This window comes from Hemicordylus capensis, chromosome 2 (genome assembly GCF_027244095.1).
Source record: "Hemicordylus capensis ecotype Gifberg chromosome 2, rHemCap1.1.pri, whole genome shotgun sequence".
NCBI classification, from domain to species: domain Eukaryota; kingdom Metazoa; phylum Chordata; class Lepidosauria; order Squamata; family Cordylidae; genus Hemicordylus; species Hemicordylus capensis.
The window spans coordinates 379,805,167-379,829,501 of NC_069658.1; the positions used below are offsets into that span (position 1 = coordinate 379,805,167).

The window sequence follows — 24,335 nt, forward strand, 5'->3', positions numbered from 1 at the left end:
GAGCTTAACAATGGAGACTGCAGGTTGGGGTTGAGTTCTGTTGCTTTCACTTGTCATTTTTGCAGACATCTGGCTGGCTGTCAAACTAAAAAAAAGTAATACTGAAGTGAGGCATCTCGCACCTCCTCCTGGTATTTGATTGGCTGGAGGGGAAAAACTGAAACAAACAGTGGGGACGCAGATAGGAGAAAGATCGCGGGGAGTGCGGGAGGAGCCGACAGCTGTGTGGACTATCAATTTAATCCCCCAAAGTAAGCATCTTGCAAATCTGCTGTGAAGCAGATTCGCTCTTCAGATATACCGAGGCATAAAGCCATGTGTGAAAAACTTCCTGGGAAACCTGTTGCTCTGGCACAGGCTGAGCTGCCAGCCTGCACAGTGTTTGATCTGCCAACAGAGCTGCATATCTGCCCAATGTCCCAATTGACTAAGGACAGTCCTTGTTTTCTGGGAAATGATTCTCCTTATGTTGTTTTCTCAAGACGCCTTTTTAAAAGGGGGGGGAGTGTGCGCGCATGCATGGGAGACGCTGTGGGTGTTTACATGCCATTTAAACACACCACATAATGTCTTAGTGCCATCTGCTGATAATCTGTGAAAAACCATTCCTTTTAAACACTGGCTGACATGACAGGCAGCCTGGTGCCGACACAGGAAGTGCTTGGTACCGAGTCAGATCATTGGTCCATCTAGCTCACTGACTGGCAAGAGCTTCTCCAAGGTTTCAGCTTTCCCAGCCCTCCCTGGAGATGCCAAGGACTGAAGCTGGGACCTTCTGCATGCAAGCAGATGAACCCCTAACATTGACGCAGAGCAGTCTGTCATGTCAGCCACCATTTTAATTCTGGTTTGGGGAAAAAGCCCATGAGTCTTTCATGGATTGTCACCAGATGATCAGCAGGTGGTACTAAGATATTGCCTGATGTGATCAAAGCCATGTAAATACCCCCATCTGGATACACCCCTGCAGACCCTTCTCCAGATCTCACTTACTATAATACATACGACCAGTTCAGGTTTATGAGGCACATGGATATCTTCCTTCTTGCAGTGCTGAAGTGCTTTACTTATCAAAGTCACAGCCTTCAAGAAGCATCTCTTAATTGCCTCATCCTATAAAGAGTGGAAAATAAAAAATAAATTAAGGAGGACAGAGGCAGGGGTGCATCAAAGCTGGAGTGGGCCCTGGGACAAGAAGTGAAAATGGGCACCTGCCCCCCTCCTTGGGCCCCCCACCTTCTTCTCCACCCCGCTTGCCTGGAGAACAGTAAGGATATGATGAAAAGCAGAACATTCTTGGTGTGCTCTTTTTCTCACTCCTATGCAAATAATCCCACACAGTAGGGGGCCCTTCCTTCAGGGTCCAGGGACCTTTGTCCCACCTTGTTCAATGACAGCTATGCCCCTGAACAGAGGAAAATAATACATTAGAGATGGGGGCTGGCTGGTTAAGCCTTTCCCCCAGATCAGACTCTTTGCATAAATGAGAGTTGGCCTGCCCTCCCCACCGACTCACCTGGCATGCAGGCCCTGCTTCCTCCATCCCTGAATGTCTACGTGGGAATAGAAAATTGGAATGCTCCCTACACATCCATGATCCAATATAGGTAGGCTAAAATCGTCTTGTTCATGACTTGATTTGATTCTCATTTTTATCCCATTATTTATTTAAACCATGTTTATACAGCTTTCCAGAATAGTTACTACAAAGCAGTTTTAAACATGAAGACAAGAAATCCATTTTTAAAAAAGATAACACATAAGCAGCAAGTTAAGAACCAGTGCTGGGGAAATCAGCCAAGATGTAAAAGCTATGAGCAAAAAGCCAGCTGAGATAAAAAAGAGTTTTTCTTAGCCAGCCAGTGTGGGGCCTGTTGCATACCCTCCAAATAAGAATTCCAGAGCCACAGCACCACCACAGAGAAGGTCCTGTCTATAGTTCCCATCAAGCACATTTGGGTTAGCAGCAGACCAAAGAGCAAGGACGGTCCTGAAGATCTAGGGACTCAGGCCGGTTTACATGGGTGCAGGCAGTCCTTACAGCAGGGATTCTCAAATCTGAGTCCTCAGATGCTGTTGAACTACCACTTCCATCGTCCTTGGTGACAATGGTCACTGTGACTGGGGATGATGGAAATTGTAGTCCAACAATATCTGGTGATGCTGTTGTGAAGACCCAAGTTTGAGAACCCCGGCCTTAAGGTAAGTGGGTCAAGTCTGTACAGGGCTTTAAAGGTAATAACCAGCATCGCGAATTGGGCCCAGAAATGAACTGGTAGTCAATGCAATTGCAGCAGAACAGGTGTATTGCTGGGTTACACCTGGAGCAGCAGGTGATCCTTCAGGTTTCTAGGACCCAAATGATTTAAGGCTTTGAAGGTTACCACTAGGACCTTGAACTGTACCCATAGGCAAACTAGAAGCCAAAGCAGATCTTTCAGAGCAATATGGCCACTCTGTACAGTCCCCAACAATTGCCTGGTTGCCAATTTTGCGCGAGCTGAAGCTGCTCAATGCTTTGAAAAGGGCAGCCCCATATAAAGCGCATTGCAGTAATCTAAACATGCTGTGACCAAGACCTGAGTTGCTGCAACTAGATCTGCCTTCTTGAGGAAGGGGCACAGCTGGTGCACAAGCTAAAGGTGCACCAACAGGCTCTTGGCCATGGCAGCCTACTTATCCAACAGCAATATTAGAACCAGGAGCACACCCATGCTGTGCTCTTCATGCTAGAAATGTTTGAGAACAGTGCTAAAGGGAAATGTCTACCTTTTCAAATGTTAGCACCGAGATAAATTAAATGTTTTGGTTTGGAATTCAGGTGGAACTGACTGCCTTCTGCATGTGTGCAGGAAATATGGGTGTGGCCCTCCAGTCTCTCATGGGGGTTGTAAACAGAGTCTCCAGATATTTGTGTCTGACCACCAGCACCCCTCCCCCACCACCCAATCTAGGAAAACTGCTCCCCTTGTTTTTGTATTCAGACACTTACAAAGAAGACCTCCTGTAATCAAGCTACCATATTTATCCGAATTGAAGACGACTCTGAATTTAAATTGACCCCTCTTTAAAAAACAGAGGTTAAATGTAGTTATACCTGCAATTACTCAAAATCAACAGGACTCTGAATTTAAGATGACCTCCCGATTATAAAGATTTAAAAACTTGGGGGGGGGGGGCCTAGTCTTGGATTCAGGTAAATACAGGGGCGTATCTAGGGTGGGGCAGGCAGGGCACGTGCCCCGGGCACCACTTGAAGGGGGGCACCATTCTTAAAAATTAAAAATTAAAAATGGCTGCTGAAAACAAAATGGCCACCATGCATGCTCAAATAGGCTCTGTGAGGCCCTAGGCCATGTCAGGCCTTGCAGAGGCCATTTGAGCAGGTGCAGTGGCCATTTTGTTTTCAGCAGCCATTTTTTAAAAAAATTAAAAACGGCCACCGCACATAATCAAATGGTCCCTGCGAGGCCCTAGAGGCCATGCAGGGGGGACCTTTGCAGACCCCCTACACATGGCCTTTAGGAAGACCCCCTGAAAGGGCTGCAGGTAATTTCTTTAAAATATATATAATATGTCACTGTACACATATTTAGTTTGGCACTAAGTACAGAGAATCAGGGCTTGTGAATACTGAGCTGAAGCTTATGAGCTAGGATTGTATTCATTTGCTCTTACTTTGCTTCTTGTGATAAGTGAGTTAAATGTGATGTCTTGCTAATATGGCTATTAATGGTGAGTTTGTCTTTGAATCAGTGTGAAATCCTTAGTATTAAGGCCCACTGGGAGTTTCTTGCTCTCTTTCTCTCATTTTAACTGTCTTTCTGAAATACTTGAATATATTCCAAGCAGTGACACAGTTTACTTTAATTATTTTGAGAGTATCTGGGAAAAGTCAAATTCTCCATTTATTTTTAAAACTTATATAATAGTGATGCTACAATGCATAGCAGAGAATTAGACAGGCACTTCTGTTTAGTTTTCCAAGTACACCTCCACATAGTATTTGGGTATTTCATGAGCCCCAGCATCCTGAAATTTGTAATTTCCCAGCATTTTTTGGTCTGGCTACGTCCACTGCTAAATAGTTTTTGAAATATTAAAAGATTAACAAGCTTGACTTGTATTTTTGAGCTGATATTATGGTGAAGTTATCTGAAAGATGGGTGTCAGATGTTTGGACAGGGGGCGCAATTTCAGTGCTTGCCCTAGGCGCTATTTCCCCTAGATACACCTCTGGGTAAATACAATATGACAGGGCAGAGAAGATGTACATCCTGTAACCATTATTTTAGCACCCTTCCCAACTCTGTATGGGATCGTATAAGTTAAAGATGCTAAGAAGTCACAAGTTTGCATTAAGTGAATTCTCATTGTAATAACTGGAAGATAATCTGTTCTTAGACATGATAAGAAGCCACAACTCAGGGTGTGGTCCAAAAGCACATGGGGCAGTAACCTTGTTGCAGCTAAGCAAATCTGGATCTGGTCAGTGTGTGGATGGAACACCAGGACGCTTACATCCATCACCATAAAGGAAGAAAGGCGGGATATGATTGTAACACTTGAGCAGTGAGGAAAGAAAATGGTACCTTAGAGACACCGTGGAATTGAAACAGGATCTCTGATACAAAGACATCCGCTTGTAGATACATGTCCTCTGGCTTTGCCCCAAAGGCTGCATGCCCATAGCACAATATCAGAGTAGCCCGCATCTGTCTCTCAAAGACACTTTTTTGTTCCTGAAGGCAAGCAGGGGGGAAGGGGGGATAATCTTAAAAAATGTGTATATTATGTAAATCTCTATTTGAGTTCTTCTGTAACCTTTTAACAGCTGCATTTTAGTAGCCAGCAAGTGGCATAGTTTTAGTGTAGTACCAAAGAATTTGCAGTCTGGCCATTGTGAATCGACTCTCTCTGTGGGATATGCTCCCCCATGGCAACGCCTGGTCAGCCTGCCTGGATCTAAGAAAGAAATGCTAATGATGGGAGTTATCGTCCAATAACATCAGGGCGTTTTCCAGTTTACACCCTACAACAGTGTCACTACGTGTCCGTTAAGTGTGCTTCCGTACTGCCTGTGTTTCAACATCACAGTCCCTGTCCTGTCAGCAAGGGACCGTTCACATTTCCAATGCCTTCTTTCGGGTTTTATCTTTGCGTTACAGTAATACAACACTGTAAAAAAATGCTGCATTTTCCCATTGCGGGAGGTTTGCGCAAGCTAGAAAAGACTGCTCCCCGTGCTGGTGGCTTTGTGCAACACCCTTTATTTATGGTTTCAAGACGATCCTGCAAAGCCTAAGTAAACTACAGCTGAACAGCATGTAATCTGGAAAGCACCCTGGGGAGCCAAATCTGAGAAGACCTTGTGTATGTATATATTAAAAATTAAGGACATTTCTCCATCCTTATAGGGTTTCTTTTTACATTCAAGATAAGGGGATGATTTTATGGGAAAGTCTTGACAAAATTCAAGATGATTAGCTTCTCAGATTATTCAACAGAGGACCAGATTTATCCTTCTAATTGTATTTTCATTGATTCAGACCCCAACATTTCTAGTTAAAGAGTCTCCTGTTCCAGCAGGGCTGGGAAACACCTCTGTCTGAGGCCTTGGAGAGTTGCTGCCAATCAAAATAGACAGTATTGGGTTCAAATCAACAAGAGGGATCACAAACAGATATAAGGATATACAGCAAACCACAAAAATAGCCGTGTAGGAAAATACCATATTTATTCTCAAACACATTTTGAAATATAATAAAGTCCTTCACGTGGCCATTTGCCTGGATTTGGAGAGGACTGTGGGGGAAGGCAAGATCCTCCTTACCTTGCCCCCACATGATCTTTCCTGCTCTGGGCGCCACCACTCATGCACCCACACAATCATCCCTGAAGCGATCTAGAGGCCAGGGTAAGGACACCCTGCATCCACATATCCCACAATGCACTGTGCAAGCAGTGTGGTGCATTGTGGAAATTCCTGAGGCCATGTCACTCTTGGCCATTATCAAAACATACCTACAGAGTATGTTCTAGTCTTCCATACTGAGAGGATGTGAATAGAAGGGTTGGGCCCAATCAACCACACTCTTCACCTGGGAGCCCCACTACCTTCCACATCCATTTCACAGTCCTACAACTTACCTCAGACATCACCTCTAGCTGTAAAGATTTCCTTGTAACCATAAAGTGACCATATTCCCTAAGTGTCTTCAGAAGCTCAGGCAGATGGCAAAAAGCAACCAGGCCAACTGCTTCAGAGATTCCCTGTACAAAAGAATGCATGTCAGTGACATCATTTCTTTTCAAACTCTTTTATTTGATTGGCCTCTCCTTTATTCCACACCAGTGGCTAATGTCTGTCAAGATGAGAGCCAAATTTTTTTTGGGGGGGGGGGCCTTCCTTGGATAGTAGCTAGGTTTCTTAAGCTGTTTGTCCCCTCCCTTTCTGCTCTGTGTGGTTTTGCTTCTTTTGCATCTCCAACAACCAAAGTTCAAGTAACATTTTCTTTGGATTCTTTTCTTCTGAGGACAACAGGCAAGGGATTAAACCAAAGGCTTCTTGGGGAAGCTGGATTCTGAGGAGGGACCTGAAGACAGGTGGCACCACCAAGGCATTCTGGAAAGAGGCTCTGAGATTGACCTCTGAAGGGTCAAACTAGACAAGGTATTTACTGTATCCTTAGTGGTACATCTCTTTTCTTTTGTAAACAACAGCCAAATTGGGGCCTGAACCAAACTGGGATCACAGCAAGGAGAAGAGTTCAAGCTCCCTCCTCCACCAGGACCTGATTCAGATCATGTCCCAATCAAGTGCTTATTTACAAGAGAAAAAAGACAAGATGCAAAACTGGCAAGCACAAAATGAGGCCGTTCTCATGACATGAGATGCCTGGGTTACCCCAGGCAGCTGGTGTCATTTGGTGCACAGGGAGCCCTCCACACGCCAGTGTGCTGCTTTTTGCTTCTGTTATCCCCATAACTGCCTATCCAGACTGATGACCTACTTTGGAAACCAGGACTGGCTGTTGCAGAGAGAAAAAACCAGGACTGGCTGTCGCAGAGAAAGGTTTGAGGGCAATGACATTTGTTCTGGTTTACAGTTGATGGTCCCCAGCAATAGATGGGAAATCTAGAACCCATTCCTATTATTCTCTGTCAGTTTCCAGGCCAGGTTGGGGCTTGAGTTTTGTTAACTGTGATAACTGTTAACTGTGATAACTTTTTGTTAACTGTGATAACCAAGAAATCAGGAAGTTGTGGGGTTGGCCAGCTCAGACATTGGCTGGGGGCCCTTGCCTATCAGAAGACTCACAGCTGACCCAACACCTGCCTACCCAGAGCATAGTGAAGCTAAAGGGGGAGCATCCACTACAGCCGGATGAGCTCACTTCCCCTCCCCCTGGGAAGCATACCAGGCAGCTGAAGCAGCTCCTTTTTCAGTGCCATTACTCCAGCCACATGCCTCAGCATGGAAGGCAGAACTGTTGCTGCTACTGCTACTGTTGCTGCCGCCATCGCCTCCCCACCCCACATTAACATTCCCTCATTGGGCTCAGATAAACTTACCAGACAGCAGCAATGGGGGCCTCTTCTTCTTCGGCACTGTTCAAGAACAAGCTGTTGATGCCACTCCTACCTAGTAAGCTTGCTGGGCTTACTAGGGGAGTAAGCATGGGGAGGCTGCAGAGGGCTTCATCTGGGGAGCCACCAAAAGCTGGCCCTAAATTGTGCAAAGGTCATGGAAGGGGCAGTGGGTTGGTAAATGGACAATGGAGATGGCTTAAACCATTTGCTTCTTTGTCTTGGAGACTCTAGCTATGACAAACATGAGAAAGCTGCAGTAGGATGCCGTGTGGGGATGGATGGCCAGAATGTTCCAGAAATGCCCGCCATTGACTTACCTCTCTGTCCTCTTCTTTTCCTGTCAACCTCAGAAGTATATGCAAGTGTTCACAAACCAAATCTTTACGACTTGCATCTCGCAGTTTCATCCCATAGTATTTATAAAGGGAAGCCTGGTAAAGGTCAGGAAAGGAGTTAGTTGCTATTGTCACAAGGAGATCATCACAGGGAGATCATCAGCAAATCATGGCGATCAGAGGGCTGGAGGGGAAGGCTTAAAATACTACCATGAGGAACTTAGAAAATCCTTAAAAATTGACCTTATCTGTCCTCAGCCTCAAAGAGAGTTCAGCTATCAGCTTAAATATACATGATAAACATAATCTATATGTATCTGTCATGACCCTGGTTTCTCCATGGCCAATCTCTTGTTTTACTCTCCCTCACCTCCTGCAGGCAAGGCCTCAGACTTTTTGAGGGGATGGTGTTTGGTTCACCCAAGTCCTCCTCCTCCAAGCTCCTTGAGGTCACTGTGGCACTCTTTCTCCGGAGGCCTCCACCATTCACCCTCCAACTACCCCCATCATTGGCTGAGCCTGCCTTTAAAGCCCTCCCATGCCCCTGCTACTTGGGCCTCCGCCCTGCCATATCAGGCTGCTCTCACCCTTATCCCTTCAACTGTGCCTCTGTCTGCTGCTGCCTCCTCCCTCACTCACCCCTGCCTCTCCCCCAGCCCCTCTAGCCCGGCTCCTTGGTCTTGCAGCGTCTCGGCTGGTCACTCGTCGGGCTTCTCTGCCTGGCTGCCCGCCCCACCTGGGGCCTTCCTGGCCTTGGCTGCTGAGGGAACGTTGGAGTCGGTAAGGCCGGCAGGGGCCCCTACCAGACAGTATCCATCCAACTTACTTTTTCTGTCAAGATGAGGAATCTGGCACCCCTTGGGAAGCCAGGGGTGAGCGGAGAGCGCTACATTATACTCAGAATGTTGCATGAAAGATCTTAAGGTGGCAAATCCCCCCAAACAGGTGAGCTTCTACCCAGTACCACTGTGGAGGATGGGGGAGAGGTGATGAATGGGTCTCACAACCAGCAGCCTCAACCCAGCTGCTGGGATCAGTGGACGAGTTAATGGTGCTGTTTCAGGAGTGTTCTACCCAGTGTTTGGGAGCTGTGTGCATTCCCAATTTTCAGTTGTGTGGGAGCAAACCACTAGGTAGGAGGAGGGAGAAATGAATGTGTAGGAGGCAAGAGCTGGGGAGGAGAGCTCTTCCTTTTATGTTGGCCAAATGCTGGGTATGAAAGTTGGGTAGGATGGCGCTGTCCTACCCAGCTCCTGTCTCGAACACAATCACTTCTTCCTTCTCCTTATAGCTCTGTATTTTGTTGGTGGTCACGTCTGTTACAGTTTTCTGGTCTTGGACCATAACAATAAACTGACTTACTTATGCCTCCTCCTACCTAGTGGTTTGCTCCCACACAGCCGAAAATTGGGAACACGCATAGCTCCCAAACATGGGTAGGACACTTGTCATTCCCAGTTTTCAGTTGTGTGAACTGAATCAAGGATGTTCTGGTGATTACTGGCTTTAAAAAATGGAAGAGAATCTTGGCTGGCTTGCATGCATGAAGAAGTTAATTATCAAAACAGGAGTGGGGAGGGGAGGCTATGGGCCTGAGCCAAGTTCTCTGGGCCCAAGGCCCAGATCTTTCAAGCACCTAGCACCACCTCCGGTGGCAGGACTCAATAATATACCATAGTCTGGAACAGAAGAGGGCTTGGCTGGACTCAGTCCCACAGGGAACTAAGCATAGTGCTGTGCAATCTGGAGTATCGGAACTCCCAACATCGCCATTCCCTCTCCCCACTATGGGGAGGCAGCCAATTGCCCAAGGTAATACAGTGGGAATGGGATGGGTTCTTCAAATCCTGACCCAGCACTGGCGCAGGGAAGGCTGGGCAGGTGGGCAGAATGCTGGGACCGTCCCTGGGGAGGTCACACAGGGGAGGCTGGGGGAAAGTGCAGGGGTGCCTGGAGACTGTCGCAGTATTTGGGGTACCAAGCCTCTCCCCCAATCTACCTTGGGACAGCTCATGCCTGCATCCAGAGTTAGCAAAAGGATTCCAGTGCAATTACAACAATGTCTCTACCTCCACATCTAGGCTCATAATTCACCTTATCTTGGTTAGGTGCTTTGGGTCCCTTTTGAGGTGCTGCTGCTTTCTGACTTGCAGCATAGATGTCTGCTGCTGTCAGTCTTCTTGAAGTTTTTTTGTGGTCTGTTGCAGGAGTCCGCTAAAACGAAAGAAGAGAAGAGTCTCATGTTTCATATCTTGAGGGCATGAAAGGGCAGTTACCCTTTCATTGATGCTTTATTTAAAAACTAGTAGGTGAGGCCTGTTGTTGATTGCGCAAAGTCATGTTGTTTAGATCACATTGCTTGAAAAGTTCAATAAATGAAATCCAGGAGTCTCTCTAATATCTTGAGGGCAGCGATATTGGAGTGCTTGACCTAACCGCCCAAATGGGGTTCAGTTCCCTAGTGAAACAATCCACTCAACAAGAGTGGATGGAGCAAGAGTGGATGGAGCAGCCTGCATGGAGAGAATGGCTATTTAAACTTTAAACCTCCCCACACATCAGCTGGGAAGCATAGGGAGATGTAAAGTTGAAACAGCCACTCTCCCCACTTTTCAGGTGATGTACAGGGAGGTTTAAAGAAGTGGTGCAAGAGGTGAGAGTGGATGGAGAAGTTTCTGCCTCTTGCGCCTCTTCTTTACATGTCCCCGCCTGCCAGTTGAGAGGCAGGGAGAGTGGCTATTGAAACAGTATACAAATGTATTGGGGGTGGGTGGGTTAGAAAACCGCAAATAACTGAAACTACCCCCACAATAACGAAACTAGTATACAGAGAGGTGGTCCAGGAAATGGGGTCCACCTATATATCATAGAGGTATTTGGTTGCGTTTTTTAAATTAATGTGCTTGCAAAAGAGAAGTAAAAGAACAGTTTGAAATTTGAAGATGTATTGAATAATTAATATTTATTTGGGGGAGGAGCCAAGATGGCGACTGGCTAACAGCTCCACAATCAAGCTCCAATCCAGAGGTCAACCTTACTCCCCCATTGGATCAACCCTCACAGACAAATTATGCTGTCCAGAGGAAGAAAAAGGATGTGTAACAGCCCCAGCAATGATACTGGGGTGCATACATCAAATCGTGCGGAAAAGCAAATCAAAATCGATGTCTATCTCACTCCCCAAGAGATGGCTTGAACCATGAATAACGTGCCTACCAAAAATAGATATACAGTTCTGGATTCGGAGAGCCCTCCCTCCTCCCCAAAGGAGATTGCCTCACTGAATCCAGCATTTAATCAGGCTGCCTCATTGCCTTCTAAAAGTCCCAGCCCAAGTAATTCCCCAGAGCAGGAAAGCAGGGGGCCCAATCCCCACAGATGATCCCATTGCATGCCCCACAACTACATTGCTCAATAACTTAAAGACACATGTCAAGCTGCACACTTTCTCTTTCAAGGGGAGTACAACCCCATCCAAAGCTGGTTGAATCACCCTATTCTGATTGGCTTTTCTACTGACCAGCAGCACCTCTGTCTTGTCTGGATTTAACCTCAGTTTGCTAGCCCACATCCAACCCATCACCGCCTCCAGCCTCAGTATATCCACTGCTTCCTTAGGATCTGATATCAGTGAAAGGTAGAGCTGAGTGTCATCTATATATTGATGACACTTCAGTCCAAACCTCCTGGCTACCTCTCCCAGCAGTTTCATGTAGATGTTAAACAACATGGGGAACAATACTGAGCCTTGCGGGACCCCAGAGGCCAAGGAGTCAAGCAGAAGTCCTCCAGCACCTTTTGGAACTTCCCCGCACAAGAAAGTACCAGAACCATTCCAATGTACCTCCCCCGATCCCTATATCTGAGAGGCAGCCCATGGTCAATGGTACTAAATGCCACTGAGAGGTCCAGCAGAACCAACAGGGAAGCACACCCCCGTCTAATTCCTGGTGTAGATCATCCACTAGGGTGACCAAGGTAGTTTCAGTCCTAAACCCAGGGCAAAAGCCAGAGTGAAAAGGTTCTAGATAACCCATATAATCCAAGTCCCTTTACAGTTGCACAAACACCACACATTCTATCACCAGCGTAGTGTAGTTGTTAGAGTGCTGGACTAGGACCGGGGAGACCCGAGTTCAAATCCCCATTCAGCCATGAAACTAGCTGGGTGACTCTGGGCCAGTCACTTCTCTCTCAACCTAACCTACTTCACAGGGTTGTTGTGAAAGAGAAACTCAAGTATGTAGTACACCGCTCTGGGCTCCTTGGAGGAAGAGCGGGATATAAATGTAATAATAATAATTATTATTATTATTAATGGGAATATTTGAAACAGGCCAATAGTTATCAGGGTTAGTGGAATGAAGGAAGGTAAATGGTAAATTTGGAACAAGGGAAGTATATGGCAAATTGTATCATGGTAAATTTGAATCTCAGAACAATCTTTTCTTGGGCATGATGTTGTTTTGGAAGTGTGACTTTATTTCACACCAACCAACCTACCTTCAAAATATGTAACAGATGTCTACACAGCCCATTAACTCAGAAATGGGCTCTTGAAGTGCCTTATATAATTAATCTCATAACACATGGGTTCTCAAACTTGAGTCCTCAGATGTTGTTGGACAACAACTCCCATCATTCCCAGCCACATTGGCTCAGCTGATGATGGGTATTGCAGTCCAACAGCATCCAGAGACCCAAGTCTGAGAATCCCTACCATAAACCCATTACAATTAATTTTTTAAAAATTACAATACAAGCAGAAATACAAGTAGCAGGGGAAGGGGCTGGAGCTCAGGGAAGGGGCTATGGCTCAGTTACAGATTATCTGACAGCAGGTCACAGGTTCCATCTGCATCTATGATCTTCTCCAATCTGTGGAATTAATCTTTGCCAAAGATTAATTATTCCAGAAGTGACTTAAGATCTTTTATGCAATATAATAGTCAGGCACACCTGGGGAGACTGCTGGAGGTGAGCCAGGATGGTGTCTAGGACTTCTCTTTCATCCATCATCTCCAGCGCTTCTCGGACAGTTTTTGCTTTCTGCAACTTCTTGCTGTCCCAGAGAAACCTAAAATTCTCATCTGGAAGTTCTGAGAGAGAGAGCGCGCAATATGTAAAAATAACTTATTTGCTACAATAGTGGAGAGTGCTGAAAATTATAACAACATCGTTTTTTACAGTAACAGTCAGCACAGGTGATATTTCCCTGTCTACTCTATGTTGCATGTTTGGCATTTTGCTGGAAAAAATATGCTTTCAAGCTGGTGCAAACCAGTACTGATCACATGGGAGCAAATTCTGATTTTTCAGTGGGAAATTCCACTGCTTGCTACTTGAAGGTAAAGGTAAAGTGTGCCATCAAGTCAATTTCAACTCCTGGCACTCACAGAGCCCTGTGGTTGTCTTTGGTAGAATACAGGAGAGTTTTACTATTGCCTCCTCCCACCCAGTAGGAGATGATGCCTTTCAGCATCTTCCTATATCGCTGCTGCCCGATATAGTACCCGTGGAGATTTGAACCGGCAACCTTCTGCACATTAGTCAAGCATTTCCCCGCTGCGCCACTTAAAGGGGCCTTCAAATAAAATAGTTTTTCACATGACACTGATATCGAAAACAATAAGCTGGTGACTTAGAGAACTGATGAAAAAAATTACAACTGTCACTTGATTATCAAAATCATAATTAGAGATAATTTGCATATGATTGAAAACAGGTCTGGTGTCAGCACAGGGCAGCCTTGGGCAGCCGCTAGAGTCCAAACCCTTCAAGGGTCTCCCTGCTGAAAGCTGCTCTGCTCCCACCCCACCCCCAGGGAGGACTGGGCCCCGCCAGTAACTGCTAGCTGGGTAAGTCCACTCTCCTTGCCCATGGTAGTATGTGTTGAGGTGAACGCGAGGGTTTCTTTGCCACCTCAGGCAGTGTCCAGCTGAGAGCAGAAACAAGGACAATCTAGCTGGCAGCCACTCACTGCCATGTTCCCCCCCCCTTAAAAAATGTGGGAGGCATAGAAACCTAAAGATTTCAGTATTTCGATTTCATACGGTATGAATATTTATCACCATACAGTGTTGTATACCCTTATTTAATGAATTTGGCAGGGAGCTCCATACACGGGATGTAGAGTTTAGGGATGTGCAAAAAATGTCGGGCACAGAACGATCTGTGCCCGAAACGAACAATTTCGGGTGATTCGGGGCTGAACCGAATCACCCCCGATGTCCCCCGATATTTTTCGGGCACGAGCCGAATCACCCAAATTTGGGACCCGAAAAATTTGGGTGATTCGGTTCGTGGTTGATTTTTGGCGATTTTTTGAAGTTTTAGTGACTTTGGGGCAGTTTGGGGGCATAGCATGGGATCTGGGCAAAAGGAGTGGGGTGGGGTGGTATTGCCTAATGGGTGCAGGCTACCACCCCAATTTCAGGGGGATTGGGCAAAGGGCTGATTTTTGGTAAATTTCTGAAATTTTCATGTCTTTGGGGCAGATTGGGGCAGACTGGGGCAGAAAGTGGGGCCTGGGTCAGAATAGTGGGGTGGGGTGGTAGTGCCTAATGGGTTGAGGCTACCACCCCAATTTCAGGGGGATTGGGCAGAGGGCTGATTTTTTGGGAATATTTGAAGTTTGGGTGTCTTTGGGGCAGATTGGGGGCAGAAAGTGGATCTGCCCCAAAGGAGTGGGGTGGGCTGGTAGATAGTGCCTAATGGGTGGAGGCTACCACCCATCCCCAATTTAAGAGTGATTGGGCAGAGGGGTGAATTTATTTTTATGAGGTTTGTCTTCATAAGGTGAAGTGTGCTAAATTGATTACTTCCTCATATTATTCATAGTAATAGAGAGTGTGAAAAAGTGAAAGTGGGGTCATGAGAGTTGTCTAATTGAAAAAAAATCTCATTTGCTATGATGGAATGAGAATTCACACCTCAGAAGTTTTTAGCACACTTCACCTTATGAAGACAAACCTCATAAAAATAAGGTTTGTTTCTGCCCCGAATCTGCCCCAAAGACACCCAAACTTCAAATATTCCCAAAAAATCAGCCCTCTTCCCAATCCCCCTGAAATTGAGGTGGTAGCCTCAACCCATTAGGAACTACCACCCCACCCCACTCTTTTGGGGCAGATCCACTTTCTGCCCCCAAACTGCCCCAAAGTCACTAAAACTTCAAAAATTCTCAAAAAATCACCCCTTTGTCCAAACCCCCTGAAACTGGGGTGGTAGCCTCCACCCATTAGGCACTACCACCCCACCCCACTATTCTGCCCCAGGCCCCACTTTCTGCCCCAATCTGCCCCAAAGACATGAAAATTTCAGAAATTTACCAAAAATCAGCCCTTTGCCCAATCCCCCTGAAATTGGGGTGGTAGCCTGCACCCATTAGGCACTACCACCCCACCCCACTCCTTTTGCCCAGATCCCATGCTATGCCCCCAAACTGCCCCAAAGTCACTAAAACTTCAAAAAATCGCCAAAAATCAGGACTTTGCCCAATCCCCCTGAAATTGGGGTGGTAGACTCTACCCATTGGGCACTACCACCCCACCCCAAAATTCTGCCCCTGGGCCCCTTTTTACCCCCCAAATCGATTCAGATTTGGATTCAGATTAAATCCAAATCCGAACCGAATCAAGGGTGATTCGGGTGACCCAGATTCGGGCACAAAACAGAACAGGGGTGATTCGGTTCGGGTCCAAGCCGAATCACCCAAAAACCCGAATTGCACACCCCTAGTGGAGTTCCTGCCACAGAAAAAGCCCTTTCTTGCACAGTGGCCAACCTTGCTGCCATGAACAATGGAACACATAGGAGGGGCCTCACTAGATGAACACAGGGAACAGATTTCAATATATGAGCATCAATGTAATGAGACAGTGGACACAAAATAACCTCTCCCAGATATTCTTTCAGTACATGGAGAGAGAGAAAGAGAGAGAGAGAGAGAGAGAGAGAGAGAGAGAGAGAGAGAGAGAGAGAGAGAAGCGGCATGGTTTGCATGGTCTCCAGTCCCTACTTCCATGCATTTATTTGAAGATGGGAGCAGATGAGCATACGTGCACAGTACTGTGTGTACATCATGTTCTCCCGGCACGATTAGGAACAGGTAGGTTCTATTCTGACATTGAAATGAACACATGGAGAATGGGAGCAAGGGCAGCATGCAGAGGCGCTCTTACCCCTGGACTTCCAAGCCGAAGTCCAAGGTCTCCATAGCCTCTGGGGGCCCCCAAGTCCTCTTTAGTCTGTCCTGGGTGGTGTGGTTGCCCAGCCAAGCATGATGGTGCTTAATTTGCAGGGCAGGGGAGGCCTCCAAAGGCCTTTAGGTCAAGGCTCCAAACTTATCTAGGTGCACCTCTGAGCCACCTAATGGCACAGCTGGGAAATGGCTTGACTACCAAGTCAGAGGTTGCCAGTTCGAATCCCCGCTGGTATGTCCGCCAGACTATGAGAAACACCTATATTGGGCAGCAGTGATATAGGAAGATGCTGAAAGGCATCATCTCATACTGCACAGGAGGAGGCAATGGTAAACCTATCTTATATTCTACCAAAGACAACCACAGGGCTCTGTGGTCGTCAGGAGTCGACACCGACTCGACAGCACACTTTACCTTTACCTCTGAGCACATGTGACCACCCCCCCTCCCCATGTTGAAATAATGTCTGAAGGATTTGTTGTGGTTAGGTTCAAACCTCTGCTCAGCCATACAACTCACTGAACTTCCCTGGCCCAGTTACTATTCTGCAAACTAACCAACCCCATGAGGGTGCTGTGAAAATAAAATGGGATCTCCCACAGATGGCTCCTGGTACTGGATACAAACAATGAATGAATTTTCATTTCATATAGGGAGGTTAGGTTGGCATGTTTACACACCCTTGGGGCTTTAACCTGACACATACAATGGTGGTCTCGGTCAAGCAGGGCAGAAGGCCGTCTAAGCTGTTGAAAGACCTCGGCCTTCAAAAGTCTTACAGTCAAAACTAGCACTTTCAACTATTTCCAGAGGGGCCAATGAAGATGCACAGCTAAGATGTTTTAAGTGGACACCTAACCCTGCAAATGGTGGATGCAGCAAATCTATATTTGAAAGCACAGGCTCAACTGGGATATGATGTCATGAAGCCAGGAGCCAGCTGAAGTTTCCCATTGGGCATCGATTTGAAGGCAACAGGAAACCAATGCAGACATTGCTCCTAGCGGCTTAGGACTCGTGAAAGTAAATGACAAAGAGCTCTTTGATGCAGTCCAAGTTACCTGACAATATAGGTACTCCACTCTCTGGAGGTTTCTTTTTTGGTATCGGGCTGGCACTTGTCTTTGGGCTGGCAGTAAGCTTTGACTTAGAGGCAGGCACTGGCAGCTTTGGCAAAACAATCTGTTCCTTGGAAGCCTCGCCTAGGGCTCGACGTGGGTACTTCTCGTCCGTCCTACTAGCCCCTGGACCAGACTTGGAGGGCCCAGGCTGCACCAGTTCAGGGAGGGCTACTGGCTGGGGCCTCTTCCTGACCTCAGCAGTAGATGGCACAGGAGGTTTGACCAGGAGTGGCAAGAGCTGAGATGATCTCTGGTTGGCTGGATCCTGGAAACTTGATGATGGCTGAAAGCCTGTGGTTCGGATAGCCTCCCGATTCTCTGTCCGGCTTCGACTAGTCTCAGCAACAGGCTCATTATTCTCCCCATCCTTCTTCTTCAGCAGCTTTTTAATGAAAGAACTCATCCTGCAAGAGAGCAAATGGCCCACTCAGTCATTATCAGCTGTTCTATCCAAAAGGCTCAGGAAGGATAACAACATGAACTGGCTTAACCTGAGTCAAACCATTGGTCCATCTAGCCCAGTACTGTCTACCCTGATTGTTCTGTGTGCAAAGGGTGGACACTACCACTGAGTCACTGACCTTACAAATGGTAAAATTCCAACATTTTGTCAGCCAGTATGCTTCTCATCAGAGGGTACTATATATTTGAAAGCAGTGACATTACTCTAAATGGTAAAAGATCGAGATTAAGTAAGGTGCCATGAGTCCAACTACATGCCACCATAAAACTCTCAACACTGGTTCAGTTGGCACTCTGATTCGTCTTTTTAAATGCATGGGGAGGACTGTGGGCACGTACATATATCCCTACATGGGGTGGTGTTCTGCTAGTACCTAATCTCCTTGGAGAGGAGAGCTGGTCTTGTGGTAGCAAGCATGACTTATCCCCTTAAGCAAGGTCTGCCCTGGTTGCATATGAATGGGAGACTAGAAGTGTGAGCACTGTAAGGTATTCCCCTCAGGGGATGGAGCCACTCTGGGAAGAGCAGAAGGTTCCCTCAAGTTCAAGAACTTGAACTTCCTTCAAGTTCCCTCCCTGGCTTCTCCAAGATAGGGCTGAGAGAGATTCCTGCCTGCAACCTTGAAGAAGCTGCTGCCAGTCTGTGAAGACAATACTGAGCTAGATAGACCAATGGTCTGACTCAATATATGGCAGCTTCCTATGTTCCTAATCATGCAGGAGGGTGGTTCCTCCAAACCATTCCCCAATATGCTCTTTAAATAATACATTAAAGTATGATTAAAACAACTCCTCCATGTGTTTAAAAAGGCAATTTGCGGCATTGTCTGAACAGGCCCCCAGAGATAGGTGGGCTTAAAGCAGGAATTGGACTTGAAGTTATTTTATGTCCCAGAACAGTTGCAGGGGATGAAAGCATGGTGAAGGAGATTAATCCTTTCACCCTCTGCTATTTTTGTGCCAAAATTTCCCCCTAAACAGCTATATGTGGATATATCCACAAATAGCTGATTGAGAAAAGGGTGCATGTGTATATATATATACAGCCAAAGTGCATAGAAGGGGAGAACAGGATCATGTTCACTGGAACCACCCCCAAACATATGGCATAATTCTGGGGAGAGCCTATGTGACTAGGAGAAGGGGTTAGCATACAAAATAATCTTCCTCCCTCCCGCTACAGCCTTTGCATCCTTGAGTCATTCCTGAAGACCAGGGGGTCCACGAGAAACACACAGGATGTGTTGCAGGAGATACAGTAGGAGGTAGGAATAGGCAGAAATGGGGCGGGACCAGGGGCGTAACTACCATTAGGCAAGGGGAGGCAGCTGCCTGGGGGCCCCCACACCTCGAGGGGCCCCCCAGAGGCAAGTCACATGTGAAGTGAGTGTGTATGTATCAGCAAGGGGCCCATTTCAAAATTTTGTCTCTGGGCCCACTCCAGCCTCGTTACGCCCCTGGGTGGGACTCTTTGGATCCCAGAAAGTGCTGTCCACTCACTCAAAGGATGCCTTGAAAAGGGCAGGATTTCAATTCTGCAACAGAAGTAAAGTCTTGCTGCATGCTATTATCATATAATCTCTGCTTACATAGAGATTTCACAGAGACAATATTATCTTCAGCAGATACAGCCACAACCAATAAAGCTTTGTCTCTTTAACAGAGTTACGCAGGGATGACTTTAAACACAGTGGGGCTCATGCCACAGTAGACGTCCATGAGATTGGCCGTATAACCCATATTGTTGTTCGGCACTCTGAGACTCAGAGCCCTCATTGGGAAAAAGAAGTCCCCAGGCCTCGTGGTGGGTTGTGTTTGTTGCTAATTTCAGAATCAGAAGGAATTCAGGTTGTCAAAGAGTCAGGTTTCAGTGGACAACATGTTCCTGCATGGCAACTCTTTTTTATCGCCTCACTCTACTGCCCATCTGCCCCCTGTACCTATATTGCTGCCAGCTGCAGAGAACCCACAGAAGGGAGATTCACTGGGCAGTATCACAGGGCCTTTGCCAGGGTGTTGAGCAGTTGTTCCCTGTAACTACCAGATATTGTTGACTACAACTGGGGATGATGGGAGTTGTAGTCAAAACATCTGGGAATCCCTATTACAGGTAACGCTGGTGTCGAGGGGCTTGTATGATGGGAAGAAACGGGGTGGGGGGACAATAGAAAAAGAAAAGGGGGGAAACACACAGACACTGAAGTGTTCTGTTTTTCGTGTTTTCTCTTGCTTTCTTAGCTTGGAAAGGATTTGCAATGTAAAATAATGTAGTGGGGATGTTTTTAATAGTGTTTCTAGATTGAGTTGCCAACTGTCTGGGAAAAGCCAGGTTTGCTGCTGTGCCTTTGACTGTAGCTTCACTGGCAGAACTCAGCAGATGAAACCTTTCAAGACTTTGCCACCTGCTAGTGTTTGAAGATTAAGCTAATATTGTTCTCAGGGTGCAGTCCTATATACACCTACTTGAAGAACTTCCATTACATCTAGGTAATCCTGCACAGGATCATGCTGTTAAGTGTTCCAAGCACTTATTTATTTATTTTTACATTTCTATACCACATTTCGTTAAAAGAAAACCCCAAGGCAGTTTACAAAAATTAAAACATACAATAAAAGCAATAAAAACACCAAGCTAAAAACATATCAAACAAGCATTAAAAACAAGACAACAGATAAAAACACACAGAAGCAGCAGTAAAAAAATGATTATGTAAAAGCCTGGGTAAAAAGCCAAGTCTTTAAAAGCTTTCTAAAAGCCGTGATGGAGTCTGAGGAACGAATGGCCACTGGGAGAGCATTCCAGAGTCTAGGAGCAGCAACAGAGAAGGCCCTGTCCCGAGTACACGACAGCCGGGCCTCCCTCATTGTCGGCACCCGGAGCAGGGCCCCCTCAGATGTCCTCGTCAAGCGGGCAGCAACCCTTGGGAGCAGGCGGTCCCTCAGATACCCCAGGCCCAAACCGTTTAGGGCTCTAAAGGTCAAAACCAGCTCCTTGAATTGGACCCAGAAACGAACCAGCAGCCAGTGCAGTTCATTCAAAATGGGGGTGATATGTTCCAAATGGGCAGCTCCGGATAAAACCCTCGCTGCTGCGTTTTGCACTAGCTGCAGTTTCCAGATATTCTTCAAGGGCAGCCCCACGAAGAGTGCATTACAGTAATCCAGCCGTGACGTGACTAAGGCATGGGTAACTGTGGCCAGATCTGCCTTCTCGAGAAAGGGATGGAGCTGGCGCACTAGCCGAAGACATGCAAAGGCACCCCTGGCCACTGCCTCCACCTGAGCTTCCAAAAGCAGAGCCGGGTCCAGTAGTACCCCCAAGCTGCGTACTTGCTCCTTCAAGGGGAGTGCAACCCCATCCAGAACTGGTAAAATCTCCTCATCCTGATTGGCTCTCCTACTGACCAACAGTACCTCAGTCTTATCCGGATTCAATTTAATATACATTTTCTCAATAAATCTTACAACAATAACATCACTGTAAAGAAAGCCAGTATTATTATTCTTGTCACCATATTTATAGATTGAGCTGAACGGGATTGAGGATGTGAAAGAAGAGGCCATCCAGGACATTCATAGCTGATGCTAAGAAGTGGTCAACGTTCCTAGTGCACCATTTGATTTCATCTGTCCCCACTGTTATTGTGCCTTTTATTATTTTAAATTGTTTTTTATTTTTTGTGTGTGTACTGGTTGGGGTACATTTTTAAGTAGAAAAGCTTAATTAATAAATAAAATAAGGCAAGATCTGACCCTAGGTAACAACTAATTTGTCAAAGATTTGTTTAATTTTTTCTATAATTTGTTATATTTAAATAACACTTTTCAAAACAAAATATCAAAGCAGTTTGCAAAGCAAAAGGAATGAGAAGGATGTTCCCTGTTGCAAAGGGACTTACAATCTAAAACAAAAACACAAGGCAAATGCTAAGAGAGAAAGAGCCACCATTTTAAAAAGTGCTTCTTTGCTCAGATAACAGGAGTTCTTCAGACAATTCAGAAGTGCCTTCCTTTCTGAAAAGTCAGTCTAAACTTAGATTTGCTAAGTTTAGGGAATTGTTGCAACAAATCAATGGTGAAAGGAAAAAACACTTTGCACATGTTGGCGTGCAAAGTGTTTTTGAGGGGGAGACATTATATAGGAGTATAAAAGTACTAGTATGTGTAAGCCCGTTGTAATAACGGGCTCTAGTGGGGGGGGGTCCCCGCTGTCGCCTCACCCGCCTCGGGCGCACTCCTTGGGCCGACACCTCCGCCGCCGCCTCGGGCGCTCTCTCCACCCGCCGTTTCTTGTGGCGGCAGCCGCCGCCATCGGAGCCAGTCGCCCCGCCACGGCCACCGCCTCCTTGGCCCGCACTCCTTTGGCCGAGGCCGCGGCTCCGCCGCTGCCTCGGCCGCACTCTCCGCCCGCCGCTTCTGCTCCTTCTGGTCTCCCGTGGCGGCGGCCGCCGCCATCGGGGCCAGTCGCCCACCGGCGGCCGGGTCCAACATGGCCGCCCATCTCCGCGCATGCCCAGAACGGGCGAAAAAGACACGGGCGGCACGGACGCACGCCCAAGGCTTTTATGGGTAAGGATGCATGGAATAGAGAGAGTGGGGAGAGAGAATTTTTTCTCCCTCTCTTACAACACTAGAACCCAGGAGGAGTCATCCCATAAAACTAAAGGCCAGGAAATTTAAGATGGACAAAAGGAAGTACTTTTTCACATTGCACATAAATAATCTATGGAATTCTCTGCCATGGGATATGGTGATGGCCAATAGCTTGGATGGCTTTAAAAGGGGCTTAGACAAATTCATGGAGGACAAGTCCATCAATGGCTACTAGTCTGGTGGCTAATAGCCACCAGCCTCAGAGGCAAGATGCCTCTGAATACCAGTTGCTGGGGAGTAACTGCAGGAGAGAAGGCATGCCTTTACCCCCTGCCTGTGGGCTTCTTGGAGGCATTTGGTGGGCCACTGTGTGAAACAGGATGCTGGACTAGATAGGTCTTGGGCCTGATCCAGCTGGGCTGTTCTTATATTCTCATGCTGTTCTCCCCCTTATGATTGCACATTTCCCAAGAGTTCATGTCTGGCACCAAAAACAGACTCTGGAACTAAGCTATGATGATCATGGCCTCAAATCAAATCCTCTGAATCTAGGGAATTCCAATTTATCAAGCGGATTCTTTGTTTTTATGACATTCTATGGAGTTTTAAACAGCATTTTAATTATGCTTTTAGATTTCAGAATTAATTTTATATTGCCTTGCTTTCTTGTCTTCATATTTTGTAAACTACCATGAGGTTTTTTTTTAATGAAAGGTCGTATACAAGTATAAATAGATATTAAATTCCAATACCAGAGGTTCCTAACATTGCATCCTCAGTTGTAATCCAACTCTCACCATCACTTTGACCATTGTGGCTGGGAATAATAGAAGTTGTAGTTCAACATTTGGGGACCCAATTTGGGGACCCAATGTGGGAACCCCCCTCCCCCATAAATAATGTATCAGACCAAAGCTAGTTAACTAGCTTTAGGGACAGCTGAGTTGGTGGGAAATGGCTTACCTCAGATAGACAGACTAACCTTCTAACCTTTGATGCTTTTTAGATGTCCACATTCATGAAAAGCTCTTTTGCAACACTGCTCTCCTCATTAGCTTTGTAATAGTCTCTAGGCTTCAGGAAACAAGGGTCATGAGGTGGTTACACTCTTATTTATGGCATCACCAGGTGTGAGGTGACGTCAGCAAACAAGAAACCTCTTGCTCATCTGACCTAAGACAATGGGATGGGTGTGTGCAGGGGAGGCTTGCCAAACCAAATATAGCATTGTTGCAGTGCAGCCAATAACTAGGGATGTGCACAAACTGAGGCTCTAGGGATGTGCACAAACTGCAGGGAGGGGAATAGCGAGAGGGATCTTTTTGAAAAAGAAGAGCAGGTCCTTACCTGTTCTCCACCACCATATGCAGCTGAGCTTCCTGCTGCGGCGGCGCTTGTCCCAAGTACCAGTGCGTGGCACCGGCATGCATATGGCATCCCCGCATGCATGGGCGCTATTTGCGTGGTCAGCAACACCATGTTGGGATGAGTTGTTTGGTTGAACGATAGAGACACTAGCCCTGTCCACACAACATATCTAAAGATATGAATATGTGGATGAGAGAGAGCAGGATTCAACCCCCTGGCCTCTATGTAGGATCAGGCCCAGTGGCCCCACCTGATCCACATGTTTATTCAAAGCTATGAACAGCCCGTATGTGTCCATGCATAGTCTCTTTTGAAAAGTCATACTTCTAATTCTATGAAAATATATGAATTTTTTCTTAAATAACATGCCAAAAACATAAGAACATAAGAACAGGCTTGCTGGATCAGGCCCAAGGCCTATCAGGTCCAGCATCCAGTTTCACACAGTGGCCCACCAGATGCCGCTGGAAGCCTACAGGCAGGAGCTAAGGGCATACACCCACTTCTGCTGTTTACTCCCCTGCAACTGGTATTCAGAGGCATCCTGCCTTTGAGGCTGGGGGTGGCCTATAGCCCTCCGACTAGTAGCCGTTGATTGACCTCTCTTCCGAAGTTATCCAAACCCCTCTTAAGGCCATCCAGGTTGTTGCCTGTCACCA

General features: G+C 46.5%; 1 protein-coding gene across 1 annotated transcript; it reads right to left on the reverse strand.

Moving 5' to 3' along the window:
- Nucleotides 1–46: 46 nt before the first annotated feature.
- Nucleotides 47–23,359, reverse strand: LOC128344017 (uncharacterized). Its single transcript, XM_053293454.1, has 8 exons — nucleotides 23,272–23,359; nucleotides 17,194–17,657; nucleotides 12,888–13,027; nucleotides 10,023–10,142; nucleotides 7,911–8,024; nucleotides 6,151–6,273; nucleotides 1,006–1,113; nucleotides 47–85 (listed from the first exon to the last, which is right to left on the reverse strand). The coding sequence occupies exons 2-8, from the start codon at nucleotides 17,654–17,656 to the stop codon at nucleotides 47–49; spliced, it is 1,107 nt and encodes a 368-aa protein (XP_053149429.1). The 5' UTR covers nucleotide 17,657; nucleotides 23,272–23,359.
- Nucleotides 23,360–24,335: the final 976 nt, after the last annotated feature.